This window comes from Cebidichthys violaceus, unplaced genomic scaffold (assembly GCF_023349555.1).
Source record: "Cebidichthys violaceus isolate CVI_PGR_0920_01 unplaced genomic scaffold, fCebVio1.0.p SCAF_22, whole genome shotgun sequence".
NCBI lineage: Eukaryota > Metazoa > Chordata > Actinopteri > Perciformes > Stichaeidae > Cebidichthys > Cebidichthys violaceus.
Genome location: NW_027176395.1, coordinates 10,521,637 through 10,544,664, shown reverse-complemented (window position 1 = coordinate 10,544,664; position 23,028 = coordinate 10,521,637). Strand labels below are relative to the sequence as shown.

General features: G+C 41.6%; 1 protein-coding gene across 2 annotated transcripts in view; it reads left to right on the top strand.

Annotated features, from left to right (window-relative positions):
* Positions 1-21,160, top strand: part of cdin1 (CDAN1 interacting nuclease 1) — a 53,367-nt gene extending 32,207 nt beyond the window's left edge. For both annotated transcript variants that reach the window (XM_068718039.1, XM_068718040.1), the window contains one exon: positions 19,858-21,160. In XM_068718039.1, the coding sequence (XP_068574140.1) occupies positions 19,858-20,011 (154 nt within the window). In that variant the 3' untranslated portion in view covers positions 20,012-21,160. The remainder of the gene's footprint in view (positions 1-19,857) is intronic.
* The last annotated feature ends 1,868 nt before the right edge of the window (positions 21,161-23,028 follow it).

Sequence of the window (23,028 nt, the reverse complement as noted above, 5' to 3'; positions counted from 1 at the left end):
TTTGTGATGTTGATGAGGTGGCTTCTTAGGGTTACAGGGTTTTAAGGCTGTGGACTTTGTATTTACTTAATATGCATGGAAAATTCTAGTTAAGAGCTTAATTTTCCTCCTTTTTTTGAAAGTACAAAAATATTTTTTCCTGGTAAATTGCAAGCGCCTCTGACATTGCCTTCCTCCTATTTATAGTTATGGATACCCCATGCAGTGCAGGAACGTGGCCTCTTTTATTGTTTCCTTTGTTATGACATCCTATCGTAGAATATTCCACGGCTAGAAAAATAGCTATCCTCAATGGTGGTTTCTTTAGGGCTTTGCGAGTGTTTGTTTTAGGGCACATCGGCACACAGAAGTGCAATGCTGGCCCCCAAAGCACAAGCAACTTGGAATATTAATGGCAAATGACAAGTCGGCTCTGATGCTTCAAGGATTTCATGCTTTTAGGATGCACATTTGGGTGCATTGTTTAAGGCGTCTGGGGTGTAATCCGCACTCTCAGGTCTCGAGCAGCCTCAGGATTTAGCTCTGGTTAAGCCTCCATGGCTCCTATTTATTTTTGTAGGGTTGTATGTGAGCATTATCCAAATTTGTCATTTACCATTGAGTGTGAGAGCCGCTTTGACACGGCCGCTGTGTGTATAAACGAGGAGCGGGACAGAATGCGGCACCCCAGCGATATATATCCCTCCTCCTGTCTTTCTGCTTGCCTGTGACACTGTGAGACGGAGAAGAAAGCCTGGAGTGAAATGAGGTTCAAGCATGTCTACTCCATGAATTCCTGTTTTGCCATGGAACTTTTTCAAAGATTAACGTACATTTTTTGTCAGCTTTCACAATGTATGTCATCAGACTTATGGAGACTCATGTTTTCTCTCCTTCCGTCAATTTTGCAGTCTCCCTGGCTTTTTCCCTCTTCTTATTTTTCCTTTACAGTGACCTTCTGGGTTTCATTCCAGGAGGAAGTCACCAGCATTTGTCAAAAGCTTAGAAAGTGGTGGACAAGGATTAGAACGGCTTTTTCTAAAACTCAAACTAACAGGAGAATTTCAAGAGCATTCAGGTCCACATTACAGGCAATGTGACGCAAAACTTGCAGCGATATTTCCTTGACAGAGATAGCCCAGACAAATCGATTTTGTACACAATACTCGGTTCTTGCTGTGCATCACACACAGGCCTGTGTGCACGTTTATTGCTGCTGGATATCTTCACATCTGTAGAAAGTTACATAGAGATAAATGGGGAAAATGGGACGATAATTTTAGGGATGTGTGTTATCATACAAAGGCTGTGCTCTTGTATTTTGCTGAATATTTTGCTGTCGTAAAGGCTAAAAGTAATTTAAGAGGATTTTTATTACCACATTCTATCCACATACACACCCACATTTAAGCTCAGTCGTCATAAAGCTGAAACACAAATATTTAATACTTTCGAGGACCTTTTGTTCATGAAGCCTTTTTAAGTATTTTATTTCATGCACCTCCACAGCTGCATCTTAACACTGCCCAACTAAAGGGCTTAATTGTGTCTTAACCTCTCAGTTGAGCTGGATGAAGGATCAGATGATTCCTCCAGTGTCCTCCTGAGGCCTAAGGAGAGCATTGGACCATGAGTCCCGTGGTCTGTCACAGGACATGAATGCGGGCAAGAAAAAAAAAAAAAGCATATTCTTTACTGGTAAAAAAAGAAAGAATCCCAATTGAAAAGAAACAATCTGTTCTTTTGTTCTTATCAAGCAATATGGTCCTGACATTTAGTTTTAAGGAATGGCATTTGGTATAGAGAAAGAGAGCTTTTATTTTTCCATGGTTCAAATGGATACAGGAGAGGAATGCATATTTTAGTTCTGGATGTGCGATTTCATGACATGGCAAGTGTTTAACAGCTTTTTGGGGATTAACATTTCCTTTTTTTTTCTGATCTATTTTTTTTACTCGGTTTCACTGCTAGTAACATTGCTACATGTATGGTGTAGGTTGCTTTTGCTCATTTTTTAATAGTATACTTCAAGATTTAAATTTAACCTTTTAAGAGCTACTTGGGTTTTAATCAGTGCTGCTGTATATGCTACAAATTAATGGTTTAGTTTAGTCACTTTATCTTTGCTGTAATTTATATGGCCGTCAGCATTGTCTGGTGTATTTCTGAGCACAAAAACAGTAAACACGCTTTCTATTTTAGACCAAAAATAAATATATTTTACCAAATGACAGCCAAGGAAACAGTGCTTCATATTTCTGCCTTTGTGTTTAAAGAGCAGCTCTGTGTGTACCAGATAATGTGCTGGTACTCATGGTCCATGGAGGCCCATCAGTCACTGTGTGGAGCTGGTTGCTTGTGATAAGTGGTTCTTTATAGATAATCTAGACACTGGGCTTTTTATAGGCCCACTGTCCCTCACATAACCTTGTTTTTTTTTTTGTTGGGGGGGGGGGGGGGGGGGGGGGGGGTTACCACCCATGCTTATTTTCTTTATTTTCCCAATGATTTCACCTTCTTGTTTATTCTGTCTGTACATTTAAATCCTTTCCTAGTCTTGTACTTACCAACAAGTACAGATTTTCTGTGTAACCAATGTTAATATGGAACAAATATATTAGCAGAGATATAACCCCATATAAAAGATAGACACACGCATACAGTACATGGGCATGCACTTGCGTTTATTGTAATGTAGTTTTCAGCAATGAGTGCTATCCTGGCTCAGTTTGACCTGATAAAAGGTTTTCGGTAATTTATACTATAACAAAGATTTTGGTATTCTGAACTAAGATGGCAAGGTTCTTCTCATTTCACCTAACGTCTTCTTGGAGCATGCAGTAAATAACATGTTTTAATAGAATAACAGAAAAGAATGTTTTTAAATCTGTAAAAGCCAGCATAAGCAAAACACCAATCAGCTTCTGCATCCATTCCACAATAGATGAGGTCAAAAGCTGCAATGCTGTTCTGAATTTGCACCCATCATTCTACATTTAGTTAAGTCATCTGACCTCATCCATCTCCCAAAATATCGTTGAACGTCTGAATTGTTTGTTTCACTATGTAAGACCTATATCTGATTGTACCTCATGGGAATAATTTTGATTGATCTATCGTAAGCAACTGAATTTAAATACCAGATGAAGATTTTAGTTTTTGTTAACTTTTGCATTGTATTTCAGTATTAATTCACTTCAATGCGTTGTTGCCAGAAACACTGAAAAAGATACAAGCGCATCTGAGTCTTTCCTCACCCGCCTGGCATTTGTTAAAGAGCTTCGTCAGGACCCTCTTCCCCCATCTTTGTTCCCAGGCAGCCCTTTCCCTTTCCCGTCTCTGGTTTGAGTTTCACGTCTCGCGGCGGTCTGATTGCCTGATAGCTTAAACATCTCTGCCTGCCTATCCCTTAGTGGGAGTGTGTAATCAAAGACACATGAGGAGCCTGTGTCCAACTGCTGACCTTCTGATTTTGCTCATCAATTCTGAGGGTTAATGTACACGATCTATCAGGTCAACAGATTAGTCTCCCCAAGCTCTGGCAGGTCTATAAATGATTAGGAACAAATGCATTTGGCCATTGAAGCCTATTAAAACTTCTTAGAAAATGTGCACTCAATATGACTGCTGATATATTCTTTCTACTCTCGTGTTAACAATGCTGATGTTTTTTTTCTCTATTATGCATTTTAAATGATCACCATTAACCAAATCTTTGTAACAAGGGTTTAAGGAGTTAACAGGGTAACCATATTATCCAAATTCCAACTCTGTCCGCTGTCGATGTAACGTTTCATCATAGGCGGGAAAGTTGAAACGGGTGATACCCAATCCTTTTCCTTTTGGACTGATGCAAGATAACAGAGGCATACATTTCTGAACAAGTGAAATATAAACTGTGCGCAGAGTTTGGGGCTTTGAGACGCCCCCTTTGAACGGCCGCCACGGAGATGTCGGAGAAATATATTTCTCATTTTGAGTGATATCTCCATCAGCTGGCACGTTCGCACCATGAATCTTCCCCCATGTTAAACCCGGAATCTGTCTCTTCAATGACGGCTGTGTGTTTTAAATGACCACTCTTATTTTTTGTAATGGGTGTCTGTGTGTCATGGAGGTTACAAGTGAAAGGGCAGAATAGAGCTGTCTGGCGAAAGGCCTCTGATAGAAAGTGCCACTTCAATTTGCGCACAGCTGCAGTTAAGCCCGGGCTGGCTCACTGTCCGGCCCGACACTTCACATTCTCTTCTCCTGTGACTGGAATGGATGTGAAAACTATTAACTTTGGACAGAGTTTTGGCCTGACCAGTTCTGATCCCTTCCCCTTATTCATGGCTTATCTTTAGCTTGTTTTGTCAGGATTGCACTCTGACAAAGACTGCCACAGACACAATTTACATCTTGTTTATTTAAGTTTTGAAACCTTTTTTTTAAAACTTGGTCTCAATGTCAATTTTAAAACAAAGTTTTTAACTGTAAAAAAAATCATATATATATATATATATATATATATATATACTGTTACTGTTACCATTAAATTACATCTTACATTACTTTTTATATCACTTTTCCATTGGAGAGGTCATTGGACTGCAGACTACACATCTCCTAATTTGGTGATGAGGGGGTTTAACAGTTTGAGGAACTCTATCCGTGGAGCTGCTGACAGTCCTCAGCCCCCCTGAGTCCTTGCTAAGGACAGAGCTCGCGGTTAAAGAAAAGTCTACTGGCTCTGCTTAAAGTATTCGTTGTGGTTTGAATTAGAAAGGGGATAAATTCTCTGAATAATGATCGCAAAACATTTAGCTTCAGCTGCCCGGTTGAAACAAAACACGCTTCGGTAAAACTTTGAACTACTCTTCCTTTTTTTCCTCCCCTAGCCGTTTTGTTTTCAAATTGTAGTGCTGAGTTCATGGGAAACTCTCTCCCAGGTTACCTGCGCCCCTGAAAAGTAATGGAAAAAAAGGATTATGGCCACAAGAATGTTTTTGCAGTTAGTTGAAATATTACTAACCTTGTCAGATGTCATTTTGAATGAGAAAGCAAACATATTTTAATCAGGGTTTTAAAGGCAGGGCTTTTCAAACTGTGACTCTAGGAGAAAGGGGTCAGCTAATTGCAACGTTTGATGTCATGTTTGGTCTCTCCATTTTGATGCGGCTGCCTGGAATGTGAACATTTAATACTTTAAAATATTCAGACATTGGAATAAAAAAAATATAATATTCTAAGGAAAGAAAACATAAATAAACTAAAATGTGACAGTCCTGCACTTGGACCAATGGTGCAAAGCTCTCCCACCGTCCTACAACAAGACAATCCTCCAAATCTCTGTGGTTCTCATAATTACTGTGTTAACAAAAGCAGGGGGGGTAGAGGGATATACATTGTAAATTATGTTTGACAAGGTGGGGTTAGTGGTTTTGTCGTGGCTTGTCTTTAGTTATTACTTATACTTCCTCCTGCCATAGATAAGGTCTGCTGGTGAACATACCAAGGTGAGCGCTGGTGCAGGGCCCTTATCGCCAGCATTGATTTAGGGCAAAACCCAATGACAGAGGTCATTGTGCAGTAAAGCTATCCATCATTCAGGTTTGATTCCTGCTCTGACCTGTCTCCAAGTTGTCTACACGTAGGCAAGTTACAAGGAGGAGAGGCCACAGGAGGGTTGGACTGGTGGGAGGTGTGACGTGGATGGTGCATTGAGGAGCTCTGGATAATGCCAACTGTTTGTCAACTAAGAGATGACAAGAAAGTTATTAGAGGGTTGATTTATATTTAAGAAATATGTTCAGATATAATTTAGAATTAAGGTAACAGTGTTAACTCAATTTGATCTGCTAATTATGGTGTGGAATCCACAAACTATTTGTCTAACATTTAAAGCTTTGGATGCTTATGAAATATATATAGCCTTGATTTTTTTTTTCCACCAGTAGCTGATTGCCTAAGTGGTTGTTTGAGACGCTCACATTTTTCCCAGATTTAAAATTTGAGGTAGTTCTCAGCCTGTGGTAAATTAATTTACAATCATAAACACAGTTTTCCCTCTTTGCAGGGGTATTTTTTCAGATGTCTGAAGATGGGTATTTATTGCTGTTAATGTCTGTGGCCTTTGTGGCCAGACTTGTAAGTTTTGGCTTAAATGTTCTATTCATCCTGGCTTCAAATGGTTGGCTTGTACTTTCAAATATGTTATGAGTCATATTATTGATTTGTCATGAAGATTATTTATTGCACTTTTTTCACCAACTTGCGCAAGGAAGCTACTAGTGATTCCCCCGGAGCAATTGCATGTAAATGGATATAAACTGTCAGCTGATTCCTGAGGGGAAAGGTATCCTGTAGAATCTGAAGGCATCTTTAGTTATGCTGAAGTAGCAATGGTGGTGCTGCTTACTGTAGCCTACCAGAGGATAACTTAAGTAGCTAATTACACTTCAGTCTGTAATCAAATCCATGTCAGGTTGTCTGAGAACCTGGATTTGTGTGGTGGATTTCAGTTAAATACAGGGGCAGCTTATACATTTTATGGTTCTCTCCTCAAATTAAAGTTTATTTCCGCAATCCCCTCTAAAATGTGTCATATCCCATTACGCAAATGTGGATATGGTAAATTAGCGAGGAGAGTGCTTACGCTATGAATATGTTGACTTTTTTGTGCTGTGTGCAGGAGGTTAGCTCGCTGGGGGTTGGGGGTGTCTTTAACTCTAAAAAGTTGTCTTGAATTTTCTCCCCTTGCAAGATGATGTGTTTTTGCAATTCAAATATTTGCTCTTTCTCTTCTCCATTGCAAAGCTCCCTTTGAAGCGGAAGAGTTCTATCAGGACCAATGACAGTGTGAGCTTGCAGCGTGACAGCGCAAGAGGCAGTGCTGGACTATTTCTAACTGCATATTTAAATAGCAAGGAAATCTAAAATCTAAAATGTATGCAAATGACGGCATGTTTTGCATGCTGATATTTTTATGATTTGGAGCTTGCATATTCAGGTGGTGTTCAGTACGTGCTTAGCTTTAGCAACATTAATCAGAATTACAGTACTTCATGTCTTCACCACATCCTTGATTTCCCTCTAAACAAACATTCCTGGGGGTGGAAGGCCTGCAATTTTGCAGATTTACTTTTAATGAAAGCTCTGCTTAATGTTTTTATGGACCGTTTTTAGTGGAAAGACATATTTAAGGCCTTAGGCTTCATAGGAAAGTGTGTAACCCAGAAACTCTGAACACTTCCTTAATATGACTTTTCTCTACATTGCACATTATGGAAGACCTAACTACCTGATCATATTTACATTAATCACAGCTATATATATATATATATATATATATATATATATATATATATATACACATACATACATACATACATACATACATACATACATACATACATACATACATACATACAGTATATGCCTTCATGTTATGTGGGAAAGCCTCTTTTCATTTGAATGAAGATTTTGGATCAATTCATTATAATGAACATGCACCATGACGCCATGCGTTGGTGATTTGGGAACGTGTTTTTGCAATGAGCAACATATCAAGACAAAGCTCTCGAAAAGGCCCTTAGGCCTGTCTGCACTCCTAAAGGTATAGAAAATACAGTATAAAATAATTAATTGAATTGTCATTTGTATGAGCAGCCCTTGCTCTCTGCACCCTATAATTCCAACCTCTTTCTCTCCCTTCCCCTCACCACATTTTTTCCCTTCTTTTTTTCTAAACAGCAATTAATCTCATTTTTAGTCCAATTTCCAGCCCTCTGCTGGAGTCAGAGCAAGTCCCCTGTTTTGTTCGTATTTGGCTTGGTTCCTCTGCATAGTCATTAAGGGCCCAATTAATGTCACCCTTTAGCTGAAGAGTGCTCATTTTTATTGGGGAGCTGACAGTCACCGCCATGAGTGCCGCAGTGTAATATGCATTAATTGCCCCGTAACACTGGTAATTACTAGTTCTTCAAGCCTCTCAGTAAACTGTCATGCCCAGACACGACTGCTTCGAAATAGATTACTCATTAGGGGGACCTGCCCTGTTTTCCAATGGGGGCTCGCTGGGTTGGCATAAAGATGAAAAAAAATCTGGTGCTTGAACAAATAGTTGCCAAGACCAATTTCCTATTACAACGTCCCGGTAACAGCTTTTCTCCGTCTTTCTCTTTTTCTTTCTTTTCCCTCAGATGGCATTCCATCTGTCACTTGAGTTAAAGATCAGAAGTAGAGTTAGATGTCCATCACAGATCTTGCTGATTGCAGTTGGTTTGACTCCTTGTACCTTAGGTAGGGATGGGTATCTTTAGGATTTTATCCATACTAGTACTTTTATGGATACTGCTTATTGGTTCGGTTACTTATCAATGCTCTTATTGGGGTTTTTTTTTGTATTTTGTGAGAAAAAAAAGACAAAGTGTGATTGCTTTATTATTCGTCTTTCTTGAGCAGCAACAGCAGCAATGTTTAAATAACTCACTATTGTAGACTATTTCAATGCCAACAACAAATGTAAATAAATCAATACATTTTTAAAGTAAATATTGCTAGCAGCAAAGGGCTAAATAAAGTTCAACACAGCTGATCCCACAAAAAGTTCCAAAGTCCTTAAAATGCAGGCGCAGCTAAACAATTAGCTAAGTGATTGGCTTTAATTTATTACCCTGTTCTTATCATCAAACTCTGTATGGCATCGCTAACGTTACCTGCAGTGGACGAGGATGAACGGCAGCTCGACAAACAGTAGAAAACTCTGCATTTCTGCATTTATATTATGCATGTCCGCCAAATGTTTTGATAAATTTCTGGTATTACCTGTCTTACTTGGAAGGGTTTTATTGCATTTGAGACGGCGAGAGTTATCAGCATCTACTCCAGTAAAATATAGCCATACTTTCAATCTTTTTGTTCTCTCTGCCATGATGTGTGTTTAACACTGTACTGAGCCGGAGTCTGTGTGTGTGTGCGTCAGAGTAAAGTACGACTCCGGCCCTCGTGCAAAGACAGATACAGAGACAGAGAGAGGAGGTTTGCGACGCTGCGAGATCTCACTCCATAACTTCTAAAGTACCGATAGCAGAATCGTTAACTCCGGACCGTATCGATACTCCAGGTTTTTACTTCTGTATAATCGGTTCCCGTTTAGAACCGAATTTCGGGGGGCATCCGTAACCTTAGGATTTCACCATTCAGCATATTGCCTTGGTTTTAACTGAAATCTTCAATGATTGCATTTTGTTCATTTTTTGTCTTGCCTTTGTACAACACTGCCCTGAATGCCCAGAGAATAGCATTGGAAGTGTCAGCATTGCTGCTTAATGTGGGGTATTTCAGGGCCTCTGTACATAAGATCAAGGCAGTGTTGATGTGAAGTTCTTGTTCAAATATTGATGCTAACTTTGCTCAGGTCTTGTGTTTGCATACTGTGGAATCTCTGTTTTAAACATTAGCTTGTGCTTCATGGTTCCTGAAACGTGTCCTGCATACCCGCAGAAAAATAAATTAATAGTGAATGCAAATTTAAAGAAACGGTTAGAGGACAAAAGGAAGGGATGTAATGTGGGTGTCACCGTTGTTCTGCGATAAGATATCATAAAGGAGGGACCAAATCAAACAATGTTAGCAATCACACATCCTCTCAACAGAAAGGTGTTGGCCTATTTAGTCACGCTAGAAACAATATTTAGATTTCACAGCTTTGTAAACACTCCAAGTGCGCGCTGGGCTGATTCTTCTATGGTCCCTGTTCTTTCTTTCTTTTTTCAAAAGCACTCTTGTGTCATTACCCATTTACCATAGCAAGGAAAAGAACAGAATGTGAAGACCAGGGAAAAGCCTCTCTCACACACACACAGATCAAAAACACACGCATGCATGCACACACAGAGCTTCTCAAAAGGTGCTGCTTTTGTTTCATCTCCCTTATAGCACCTGCTCCAGGCAATCTGCTCCCACTCGTCTCAAATGCATTTTGTCATGGCCTCTCAGATTCTCAGCCAGCGATGCGCTAATGAAAGGAGATAGTACAATTTGAACTGACCAGGTAGCAGCCAGCAGTGCCCAGCTGAGAGCAACGGATGGGGATGCACCCCTCCTTGAAACAAAAGACAAGTCAACCGTCTGCTGATATACCCATTACCCTTCTCATTAATACCCTGCAGACCTCGGCGTGTGAGTGTGTCCGTCCGTGTGCACTTGTGCGTGTGTCTATCTGTTTGTGTTGGTCGAGCACTTATCGAATTGTTTATGACAGGCCTAATTGGGCTAATTGAAGACATTAAGATTACCTGTCAGCTCTGTGTATCCAGACTCCCTATCTGTCTGACAACTCCTGACAAGTGAGGGACCCCGTAGCATCCGTCATGATGGAGCATTCCCAGGCCGTAATAGGGACAATAGGGGCCACTCTAATTTGATGTGGACAGCCTTGGCTGCACGGATCAGTCTCTCTCTCTCTCTCTCTCTCTCTCTCTCTCTCTCTCTCTCTCTCTCTCTCTCTCTCTCTCTCTCTGTGTGTGTGTGTGTGTGTGTGTGTGTGTGTGTGTGTGTGTGTGTGTGTGTGTGTGTGTGTGTGTGTGTGTGTGTGTGTGTGTGTGTGTGTGTGTGTGTGTGTGGTAAATCTAAGTGAGAGTTGGGGGCTCTGTGGCTAATGGAGTCCCCCTTGGCTATGTGACAAAGCGATGAGGCAGTCTGAGGGGAAAAGTGAAAGGGGTCTTCAAGTGTTTAAGGACATGAGAGGGAAGGTGCTCCGGGTGACGGCCTTCACCGATTGAATGACAAGGGAGGAGCGCTGACTTCTGTGTGCGCTCCTTTATCAGACAAACCCAAATTTTTTGTCTTGAAAGACCAACATGTAAGTGATGGGCCCACTTTTGCATATGTGTGTGTCATTCACAGTTACAGAACACTACTAACAAGAAATATCATGCAAAAACTATATTCATATTTTGTCTATATCTGTTCTGAAATCGTTTCAATAGAAATATAGTTTAGTCATTATGGTTGTTCTGTCTCTGATCTGAGGTGCAGATATCCATAGATCAGGGTTACCAGATCTTAAGCCGAGCACAGTCCAATCTTCTGAGGCTTAAGGAATGTGCCTGTGCATATTTGTATCAACCCACCCTACCTCCTGTTCCTCCCCACTCTCCTCTCCTGTGTGGGCATTTTGTGGGGCTTTGCAGCGTCGTCGCTATGACAGATCAACGTTGTCAGCCCAGGAGATCCCTCTGTTTGTTTGTTCTCCTCCAAAAGGGGTTAAACTGTCAAGTTGACAACTCGCAAGACCTTTAGACTCTAGCACTACCGCCTCTCCCCGTCTCTCTTCTCTCTCTCTCTCTCTCTCCATGGCTCCCTCCCCCCTTGTCCACCTTCATCCCCAAACGAGTGAAAATCAATACCAGATTGCCTGAGGACCACTGTTTGGTGAGGGCCTGACCCCTAGATGTCCCCCACTCTGCTTCTTTCATTACATGTAGCCCAGTATTTAACTTCCATCCTCATCCCTCGCCTAATTAGTTTCGATAAGCCCTGAGTCTCTCTCTCTCTCTCTCTCTCTCTCTCTCTCTCTCTCTCTCTCTCTCTCTCTCTCTCTCTCTCTCTCTCTCTCTTACACGTGCACACACACATGGACATTTTGCTTTCTTGCCCTTTGAAGGGACACTCTGGGCTGGGAGTAATAAAAAGACAAATCCCAACACGCGCACAGAAGCCCCCAGCGGTTCTTGAACTAGGATTATTTTTTTGTTTGCATAGCAAATTCTTAAAAACTACAATGAAATTAGATTTGCACCCCAGATCATCAGTGAAAACACAGGGGATATCCTATGTTGTCCAAAGGCTAATGGTCCTTTGTGGTGGGCCTGTTAGCAGGACTACACCCCCATGTGTGTGGTTTTCCACGAGGCTTCCCCATTAGATTGTGTCTCTGTTGAGTTGTTCAGTCACAAAGTAGCCATTACTATTTTACAGAAGATGCTAGTTGGCTCTTTTTTAATTTCCTCTCACTAAACCTAGTAAATAATTGATAAGCACAAACCCAGAAAACCGTTCCAGTGATTTGTCCGCTGTAGGTCTGTGTGTGTTTTTATGTACCACCCACATGTCCAGGTGCCGCCACTGCGCCGGCTGGCCTCGTCGACCACTGACAAGCCCCAACGACATGTCGGCCCCCCTGCTCTGCTCCCCCCCCAGGGGCTAAAATTACCCTCTGGAATGTAAACAGACTGCAGAGTAAGCACACAGCTTTCTGTAGCCCTTCGCCTTAGTCCGTCTCCAAACTGGCCCCCCAAACTTGGACAGTTCCATTTTGGACTCCAAGGCCAAGTTTGAAGGCAGGGATACCTTTAACCTGGCTTCGGCTGTTTATTCACAGCGGTTCTTCTATTCAAGTAACAGGACTAATAATGTGTTTCTGTGTCTGGTGATGATAATCATAATGGCGGAAATGTTCTATGCAACAGCTGAAAAAGAAACATATTTCATTCTTTACTATTTCTCCTCGTATCTCCTTTCCCCTTGTCATTGTAGCAGACAGATGGGCATTCACACCAATTCATTAGGTGTGTGGGGTAGCTGTAAGCGGTGGAGTCTGGGTGAAGAAGTTCACTGGGCCGGGCGCTGACATGTTGATTTAGTGGTGGTAACACGACTGCACTTCCAAAGGTGCTGACTTGGACGAAAGCCAGGCCTCTTTTTCTCCCAGGGAGACATTAGAGGCCTCACTCTAATTTCGGGGCAGGGTTCCACTCGTGGATGCAGAGGCCAGGAGGCCCTACACAACAAACATTCACACCTGCCTTTCCATGGCTAACTTTTGATTCAGCCCTGACTGGAGTGGCAGCAGAATTGAAGGTATAAGACTTATTCCTGAACCTGACAGACTGATTGAGCCAGTGGATATTGTGGCTTTTTCAGAATGGAAATGCAAGTCCCGTTGGAAAATAAAGATCATTTAGAAGTGACACAAGGTTTGTTCAAACTTAAAAACAGAATAATAAAATAGAGCACTGACTTGTTTGTTGCTGTTGCGTTGCGCATGTGTATATGTTTGTTTCAATAGTATAACAAAATGTGGGAGAGAAATGGCCAAGTCCAGGGCACACACATGCTATGACCTCACATATAAACATGATATCATCCATACATATATACACACACACACACACAACACTGTTACTCTGCTGGACACACCAGGTTTGCAGGCGCCCGGTCAGGCTGATGCTGCCTTTGCAAGGGCAGATAGGGTTACAGTACAAACTGTTGTTGATTAGGGCCGAGCCTGTAGTGGGGGATCATCCTAAATTGAAAACACATCAACCGCCAGGGTTAAGGGCAGGATTAGGACCAGGGCTTGCGTGGGGCGTGGAGCAGCGGCAGGCACAAAATGGCCGTCCCTCTGCGTGCTTGTGACTGTGTTTCCCCAGAGACAGGTGGCAATTATCGGCCAGGGCTGCTGGGAGTTCACAATAACAGGTTAAAGGAGCATGTATCCCCTTGACGCTGTAGTCCTCGCCTTGTCTGCACAGGCGCCCAGCCCCCAGCCTGCTCGCCTGCAACCGCGGGGAGCTTCCTGTCTCCAAGCAGAACTTACAGACATGGTTACTCATCAAAGGCCGGAGGAACCCTCTGGACAGATCTCCAAATTAGCACTGCGGCCAGTGTTTGGCTTTAGAGACTAATAAGTTTCATCTGAAGAAAACGGTTAAAGCCTCAGACATTTTTTCTGCTGTTATTTTTACTCCGCGTATCAGATATGACGGTCGTCTAAAGCTTGTGTTTTGCACACATTTCAAATGTATTTACACACGTCCACACTCACAGATTATTGCCTACTCATGATTTCCGTACGGTACTTGCCTAGGAGACACCCTTTGCAGCCATTGGCATAATAGGATTTAATCATATCATGTGTTAATGAATACCCACTCAGTGTGTCATAACTGAAGAGATCAAGCCATTTTCATGATCTAGAGGGTCATTATAGAGGATGTGGAGTCGATATCTGAGAAAAGATCAGGTGAGCTCTGACCGGACTGAACGTTAACCCTTACACAGCCTGGGAATAACACAGAGACAGATAATTCTTATTACTACTTTCATATCACAAAGGCTGAATTTAAATAGGTGCATAAAAGAGGAGAAAAGAGAAAAGGTTTTGTATAAAGTATAAGTTGTTCCATAACTCTAACCCAACTTTAACATGAATTGTTATGGTGTCGTCAGTAGGTTTTGTTTTGTCATATGCAGTGTCCTCCATGCTGTTTGGAGCAACTTCTGAACATTAAACAGACACAACCATAGCCAGACCACACCTTGTTTGGTTTCGCTCCTCATCCAAAGCAGACCAGAGTGTGTCAAAGCGCGTTGGACCGTGACAGCGTAGATCTTAGAGGGGACCCGCACAAATTACACACACAACGCACACTTGTCCCTCAAATATGTGTTGCTAATGCGCTCGGCGACATGCTCAGTTAAGGGACCTAACGAGTTCCAAACACTGATTAAGCTTCCTCCCATTGGCTGGAGGATGTTTAGAAAGCATAATATTGTACAAACGTCTCCTAACCAGGACCAAATGGGGTGAGGAGGCTGATGCTTATTAGGTCATGTGCTCAATAAAATAATCACGTGTTAGCCATGTTATCAATCAGATTGATGTGTGTGTGTGTGTGTGTGTGTGTGTGTGTGTGTGTGTGTGTGTGTGTGTGTGTGTGTGTGTGTGTGTGTGTGTGTGTGTGTGTGTGTGTGTGTGTGAAGATAAGGTTTACGTTAATGTGAGAAGGTGGCTAAGGTGATAGGTCAGAGAAAGTGATAATTTGTTAGTGGGTTATAAAGACTACAGAGTCCCACAATACAGTGACGGTGTTGGGAGTTAAAGGTTATTAATACAATTATAACAACAAATTATTTGTTGTTATAATTGTAACAACAAATAATATGATAATTCATTCATCATTCAGAAAAAAAATGTTTATTTTAGTGCAAAGCTTAGATTAATTTGTGGTAGTTTAATAGTTTCTATGAGTACCACACACTTAACTGCCATCATAGTTGTGTATGTTAACCAGATTCTGTGTATTCTTCAGAGCACATAAATACATCAAATTGATGCATCTGACAAACCACTGTAATGATGATATGTCTATAGAATAGGGCAATGTATTGTTAGAACACTGTACTGTATTATGATTTGAGGCTAGGTATAGCATTTCAATTATTTAAATATGAAATGTTATTTTTTTTCTTAAGTCTGCATTAAAATGATTCAAGTTTTTTATTTCTTTTTAATTATTGTAAGTACGGGAAACTGGTATCAAATACCTATCGTCATCAAATCCATTATTATTCTCATTTTTATTTCTCAATATTTTCTGTGTTTAAATATCTTCTAGATACAAAGGAACGCATTCAATTTGATTTTGTCAACACAGCATAGCTTATTTGACAGGTAGCTAACTCACAAAGAATAAATAAAAATAAAACAAATAAAATATTTTTTTTCTATTTCTATTTTAATTATACATAAACACATATGTAGTTGCTATGGTTACCTGACAAAGCAGTGGACTCACACTGACGTGACCTCCCACACCCTTCATGCTCACACATTACGCCTACACACATCTATGTTGAAACCCAACACTACACAAACATACACGTAAAAAACCCTCTCTCTCTACCTCCAACAGTGATAAAGACAAACCACATCCGCGCCACGTTCCCCTTTCCATAACCCATCGACAGAAAACATAAAAATGTCGGGGAGAATTACACCTGGCGGAAGATGTTTTATTTTTTATTGCCCTCTATTCCACCTTAATTACGATGCTTGTGTAGGCTTGGGCGACTCATTTAACATACGATTGTACACTACGGCTGCCTTGTATTTGTGTTTTACATACCTGAGCAGAATTGAACTTTTCCTTGCCCACAAAAATAAAAAGGGGGCGGTGGTGAGAGAAAAGAAGGTGTTCTTTTCTTAGCTCTAGTCATGTTAATAACTTGTCTGTGGGAGGTTTACTCTTCCATTCAACTCCTGTTATTTATGGACAGGAGGATGTATAGTTTGTAGCAAGGGATTATTTACCTCCCTGTTCGTGGACGCCCCTCCAGGCAGAGCCAGCCTTTAAATATCCTATTTGTGTGCACGGAAGCTTGTGTTATCAGGGCGTCTTCATCATAGGGCTGGCTGACTTGCTACAAACAGCTACTACAAGGCCATTAAAATACAAACGCTGGACGTACAGTGATCAGCTGCAGGCCATATCACCTGGCATGCAGGCCCTGGGTCACTGCCCCCCCGCTCTAAAACTCCACACGTACAAACATCACACAACCATTATCTGACCCTGTAAATAAACTCCAACAGGCAGCTGCCTTTAGCATGGACTGACCATGAAAGGTCATTTGTCACTAATACACACATTTTTGTCTTTTGCTATGTACATAGTCCTTCTGTCTCCAACACAGAGACTTTTATTCCACTATACCTCTCACCCCAATTACTCTCAATGCGTTCTGCCTTAAAAGAAGTTGAGCAGGTTTCATACCTGCATTTCAGGGAGCAGAGAAAAGACTAAAGCTTATGTTTGGCAGTGCTTTAGTGGGCCTACCTTGTGACCTGATGTATGGATTTTGAAACAAAGAGGTCTTTGTGGGGAAACCTCAGAGACATAGAGTTCATGCTCAGGTAGAGGCTTATGCTGTCTAAATCATTGTCGGGGCGTTTGTTTAAAATTGGTCTGCGCAGTATATGTAAAATGAAATGACGTGTTTTAGTCGAACGTAAATTCATCGTGATTTTATTGATAATTAGTCATGCCGCGTAATGTGTTTTGGCAGAAGTGCTCAGCCCTCAGTTTTAGTAAAGCTTTTTCTCACCAAATGTGGCAGATCAAATTAGCCTTGATCTGTTTGTTCTGTAGAAATGTTAAACGGCAAGTTGTTGTTGGGGGGGGGGGGGGGGGTGAGCTGTCTGACCTCCAGCAACCTCAGACTTCTCAAAAAATGAGAAGGGCATAAATAAAATCAAGACAGCAAGTTTGCACATTATTTGAAGGGTAGTGTTTGTATTTTACTGTATTTTTCACTAGATTTGCAGTTCATAGTTTATTTTTATTTTTTTACTGGTGCTCTGTGCAGAGATTTAAATCCAGCTCTGTGTGAGGCTTGACTGCATGACTCGCTGTGTGTGCGCGCAGGCAGACACTAATAACACTCCCTCTCCTCCATTCCAGGGTTTTTGTTCCTGAGTGCCTTGCTCTCATTAAGTTGCCGAAGTAAGCTGCTTGGCACCTGCTTTAAATGCGACCACCACTCGCTCATTAACACTAACGAAAGCGTGGCTGGCAGCCGCAATCCACGCCCAGGCTCGTCAAGTGTCCCCCTTGCTGAAATTAGCTACGTTTCACAAACAATTTCACCAACTCGTTACATAGTTAGGTGTTTATTGGAAGATGGCTGACTCTGACTTAGAGGTGGTGTGTGTAATAAGCACACGCCAGGTTAAGATGAGCCAACCCACATAATAAACCATAATTTGCCTACAAATTCAAACTGAACTTAAAGTCACTTCCTCAGGCTTTACTACACACAAAGGGATTGTAAAGGAGTATACAGGGCATCATATACTGTATATTTATTATTGCTCAATTGAGTGTCTGGATAGTGCTTGGAACTTCATCTTCTCATACTGTGGCCATACGGCTCAGTCTTAGCCCCCTGACCATTCCCTTCCCCCTCAGTGTTATTGTTTGTATTCCCAGTCTCAGATTTTTACCTCAAGCTCCCTGTAGTATTGACTTGTATTAATTCTGAGTAGGATTCAAAGTCCATTTATTTTCTTTACCGTATGGAAAGGCCTTGGCGACATGGCTCCCCTGTGTTTATAATTTTGCTTGTTTCAATTTGCTCTCTGCCTCCCCTGACAGACCTGGGACATGATGTATCGTACACCGCTGCCTTATCTGTTGATGTACAGTTTTAACCTTTCCAGAAGGTTGCCTCTCTCCCCTCTGTGCAGACCAGTCTCCATGTTCTCCCCTTTTCAGCCTCACCTCCCCATCCAGAGCACAGGAAATACATACAGCACGTCGGCTGAATAAAAAGAAGAGCATAACCCCTTTTCCAAAGTCATCTAATGTAAATGTTTAGGTTTTGTTTCCATAACATTTCCATATTAAGAGTTGGCGACCATGTGCAGCAGTGGGCCATGGAAACGATGAGAGTTTGGGGGCTTGAGCTTTGTGCAGTGCTGAGAGGCTGAGCTATGTGTGTGACATTGTGGTGAACTTTCAGTGTGCATCTGTGGGCTTTCTGCAGGGCTGTTAGCTTTGGCCTGTTTGCTCATAGATACAGCACCGTAAATCACACACTGTAAAATGTAGAATTCGGGGACGGGGTGCAGAAGCATGTACTTCTGCAAGGGCCTCTTTGAGGGAAGGGTGTGTGCGTGTATAGTCACATTGTCGGTCTCCATGCAAGTACTGTATGTAGAACATGCACTGCCCCAAGGCTCAGTCAACAATACACATGCATAGTTGGCAATGTCACGACAACTAATTCTTGCACTCGCATTTATAATTGATGTGGGTAGAATACCTTGTCGAAGAGTCAAACATCTAGGTATTTATAATAAGCTCATACATTCAAACCGTATGAGAGAATATAGATTCACGTAATTATTATTAAAATAACACCATAGGGTGTTTAAACCAGTATTTTAATACAAAATGATGGATCACAGGTTCAAGGTTTTATGCACTTTTCCTTGAAGCTGAACTTCTGTTGCTCTCCGTGGCCCTTTGGCTAGCTTCCTGTCTAGGTCTCCCGAGGCCCTACAACATTGTTAACTGTCTGAGGATAGAGTGTCTGGGACCAGAGCACTGTCAGCCGCCTTGAATCTGGAAGCTGAGGTGCTCTCCGTTCAGAGTTCAACTGTGACATGTCTTTATGCATGGCAGCTAATGTTCAAAGAATATGTATGATCTATATGAGGCAGAGAGGGGCCACCGGTGGCTCTTTGGGGCATAATAAATAGCTTAAAAGATGATTTATTGACTTTGTGAGAGGGAGAAGTAGTGAAATAATGTTGCACATTCCCGGTGAAGAACTCCTCCATTTTAATTGTTTCTACACCTTTCAGCAGACCTTCAGGTGTACAGTAGCTACAGTGTCTATAAGAGACAATAACAGCGAAATGATGAGAGGGAGAGAACAAAGGATAGTGGAAAGAAAAGCAAAACCTCTTGTATTTAAATAGTCTGAACTTGACTTCTCAGTTGCTTGGCAAGTCATTATTTATAGCTTTTAGGAACTGCAGTACTTGCCAACTGAGGCAAAGTTGCTTTGGCTTTCAAAGTGAATGTGAATGAAACAGCTGGACGCTGTTGGATTGGCCAACATTAGCCACCAGATGCAGAGCGTTTAAGTCTCAGACTTTGTGTTGAACTCTCTGTGCTCTGCTATGTCCCAAAGGCTTCCGACGACAGGATCCGGAGGCCTTGGTGTAGAGCTTTGTTATTTCTTAGATTATTGTTATTTCACTGCCATTGTAATGTGATCAAGTGTGTATCACCCTGTCAGAAAGATCTTAATCTTCCTGACGGCTTTTTCGTTTGATTCAACACAAGTTTCCTGGATAGTGATCAAAGGGAAAAACTTAAGTGACCTTATCTCTCATAGATCAATCTCTATCTCTTCACTTACTTATTCATGCTTTTTTTGTTTTGCCTTCCAAATCCAACATCAACAGCCTTAAGCATTGCGCAGATATGAATTTAAAAGAAACTGTAACTCATTCATAGCTACTTCAGAACTCTCAGACCTGACAGCAATGATGTACTAACACAAAATGTGCTTTGTTTCTTTTGTTTTGCACTGCAGGTTTGGTCCCGGCCTTGTGATCTACTGGTATGGCTTCATAGGAGAGTTGGACTGCCAAAGAGACAGAGGTATCCTGCTCAAAGACTGCTTCCCTACAGACATTGTCCTGTGCCATGCTGCCCAGCAGGACGGACCGTCGCATGAGCCAGAATAAAGACAAAGAGTGACAAAAGCAAGGATGGAAGGAAAGAGAGATGGGAAATAAGGAGGTGGGAAGAGTAGGAACAGGGGTGTATACCTAGATCCGGAAGCAATTTGGCTTTCCTGCAGAGTTAGACGACTGACAAAAAATCTGCCCTGAACTCCACCTGACCCTCTGTCTCTGTCTGTCTCTCCCTTCCTCTGTTTAACTGCCCCAAAGCTACCACATGTAAACACACCCCACCTTTCTGTATATCTGACAGCACAGGGTCAGATTCATACCTGTGTGCAAAAACACTGTCTTGGAGGCTTTCCTGGTCGTGGTCAGCTCCTGGCCCCTGGATGGCCTCTTGCAACGGACAGCCAGGGTGAGAGCCAGGACCAAAGCAGGACATTAGGCCCTTCCTTATCACACCCAAAGCCCTGGCCTTTGTCACTCCTTCCTCCTCCACTCCATAAGCAGATAAGAGAGGGCCTGTCCGGGGGCTGGGTGGAAGCCTGTCTCTCACCTGCGTCACTCAGTGCCCTCTCAGTCACTCTCCGGGGGGTAAACAGGATCATTTCTGATTAAAGATGGCCTCACTGTGACCTTTTTCACTTCACTTCACTTCATAAAATCTATTGAGGAATTATTTTTTTGACCACAGTGGGTTGAAGCAGGGGTTCACATCGCAACTAATTGTCATCACATAAATATTGTCAACATGTTGTATCTGCTTCTTTAGAGTGAATTATCTTAATTAACTATAATGCAGTAACTAGAATTGGTCACATTTTGGTTACATTTTGGTCAGATGCCATTAAGTGACAACGATGTTACACAACAGGTCTTTCTGTTTTTCTCCTCAGTTGGTTTGCCTGGTGTTGTATATACAGTAGGTATAGTTAAATAACACTCATAATTTAAATCAGACTTACAGTCGGTGCTGTAATTAATATTTTTTTAACAATTCATGTGTTGAATATTTTTTCAATTAATTGGTTAATCATTTAGTCTATAAAAGTTGAAAATTACCATCGCATCACGTTTTCCTCAATTTATTTCCTACCCGATACTCAATTTATTTAACAGCAATATAAAAAAGAGGAACAAAAAAGTCCTCGCATCTAAGAAGCTTGTTTGGAATTTTCTGTTTCACAAATAAAAATGATTTGTTGATAATCAAAATTGGTGGTGAGTCATTTTGTCTATACATTTTCTGTGTTTCTATTGACTGACTGGTTAAGTGACAAATCATCATCAATCATGCACTGATCATAGTGCACAAGGTTATTTATTAGTCTTAAGTCTGTCCTGAACAGTAAAACACCTTGTATCATATACAGTGAACAGCAGCGACACTGCAACAGACACTTCAGAACCGTATACAGTGAACAGCAGCGACACTGCAACAGACACTTCAGAACCATATACAGTGAACAGCAGCAACACTGCGACAAACACTTCAGAACCGTATACAGTGAACAGTAGCAACACTGTGTCAGACACTTCAGAACCGTATACAGTGAACAGCAGCAACACTGCGACAAACACTTCAGAACCATATACAGTGAACAGTAGCAACACTGTGTCAGACACTTCAGAACCGTATACAGTGAACAGTAGCAACACTGTGTCAGACACTTCAGAACCATATACAGTGAACAGTAGCAACACTGCGACAGACACTTCAGAACCATATACAGTGAACAGTAGCGACACTGCGACAGACACCTCAGAACCATATACAGTGAACAGTAGCGACACTGCGACAGACACCTCAGAACCATATACAGTGAACAGAAGCAATATTGTTAAATAATAGATTGGCACAGTGGCCTGTTACATACGATTTATTCGGAAAACGGTCATCTTACTGACTAACAATAGCCTAAATGTTCATAATGTTGGTTAATTTAGGGATTGACCCGTAATTCTTTATCATGACAGTTTTCCACATAAACCTCAACATATACAAAACAGTGGCACGAGCAGCCAAATAAAATCAGCTGGCACAGCGGCCTATTACATTTTGAATAACTTACCCTTTGATGATCGCATTACTTGAATAGGAAGCCCATCCCCCTGTCCTTTTGGATGAAGTGGTTGATGGCGTCATCCATCAGCAATTCCTTCTTGATGGAAATTAAGGCCAAGTCTGACAGTTTGGCCTGCCCAGATGTGTTCCTAGAGAATGACCTCCACAGAGGCAGTGGACACACAGATTGTGAGACATGTGAGAGTGTACACATGTGCCATGCCTTCTTATAGTTATTATTTGATGAATGGTGGCTAGGCTCAAAGTCAGACAAGCCATGCATGACAGCGAGTTCAGTGTAGATTCCGGGCGTGTTGAAATATGCTCCATAGCTACATTAAACTTGAAGAAGCAGCATTGGGTCACTGTAAGGCCCGAACTGTTGTGGATCTAGAAGGGCCAGGAACGCCAGTTTTTGTGGTCACTAAAGCGTCTGGCAATCAGGGTTAGGGGGCCATCAAATATGCTACATTAGAGCTCCTTGAGACCCACGGATGCGCAGATCTTCATAGACCCTGTCAAACTTCTCTCTTTCCTTTTCAGTTGTTCCGTCTAGTTCATCTTGTGTAGCTCCAAACCTTGATTTTGGAGGATTCCAAAGACACCATCTGAGTACGAGAAAATGGCCTGGAAGGTTTTCAACCAAAAACAGAAGTTGAAGCTGGCAAGGAGGGTGATGTATCCATCGGTGCAATGAACAGTCATCAAACTCTGGGTGTGGTGTTCTATGGTCTGCTCGATAACCTAGGAGAATGACATGGCTTTTATTATATGGAAACAATGTATAGACCTCCCATGAACAGATTATATACCTTATTATGTTCTTAAATATTAACAAGTTCATTAGTTATTTACATGTTTTATGAGTGGGTATTCCCTCATACTATCACATGTATTTATAATTATTATTTTTAGAGCTGAATCACTTCGAAAGTGCATTCATAACGCTGAATTTCTTTTTGCGTGTCTATTCATTGTGTTTGTACTCTGTATTTTGATTGGGCTGCGCTAA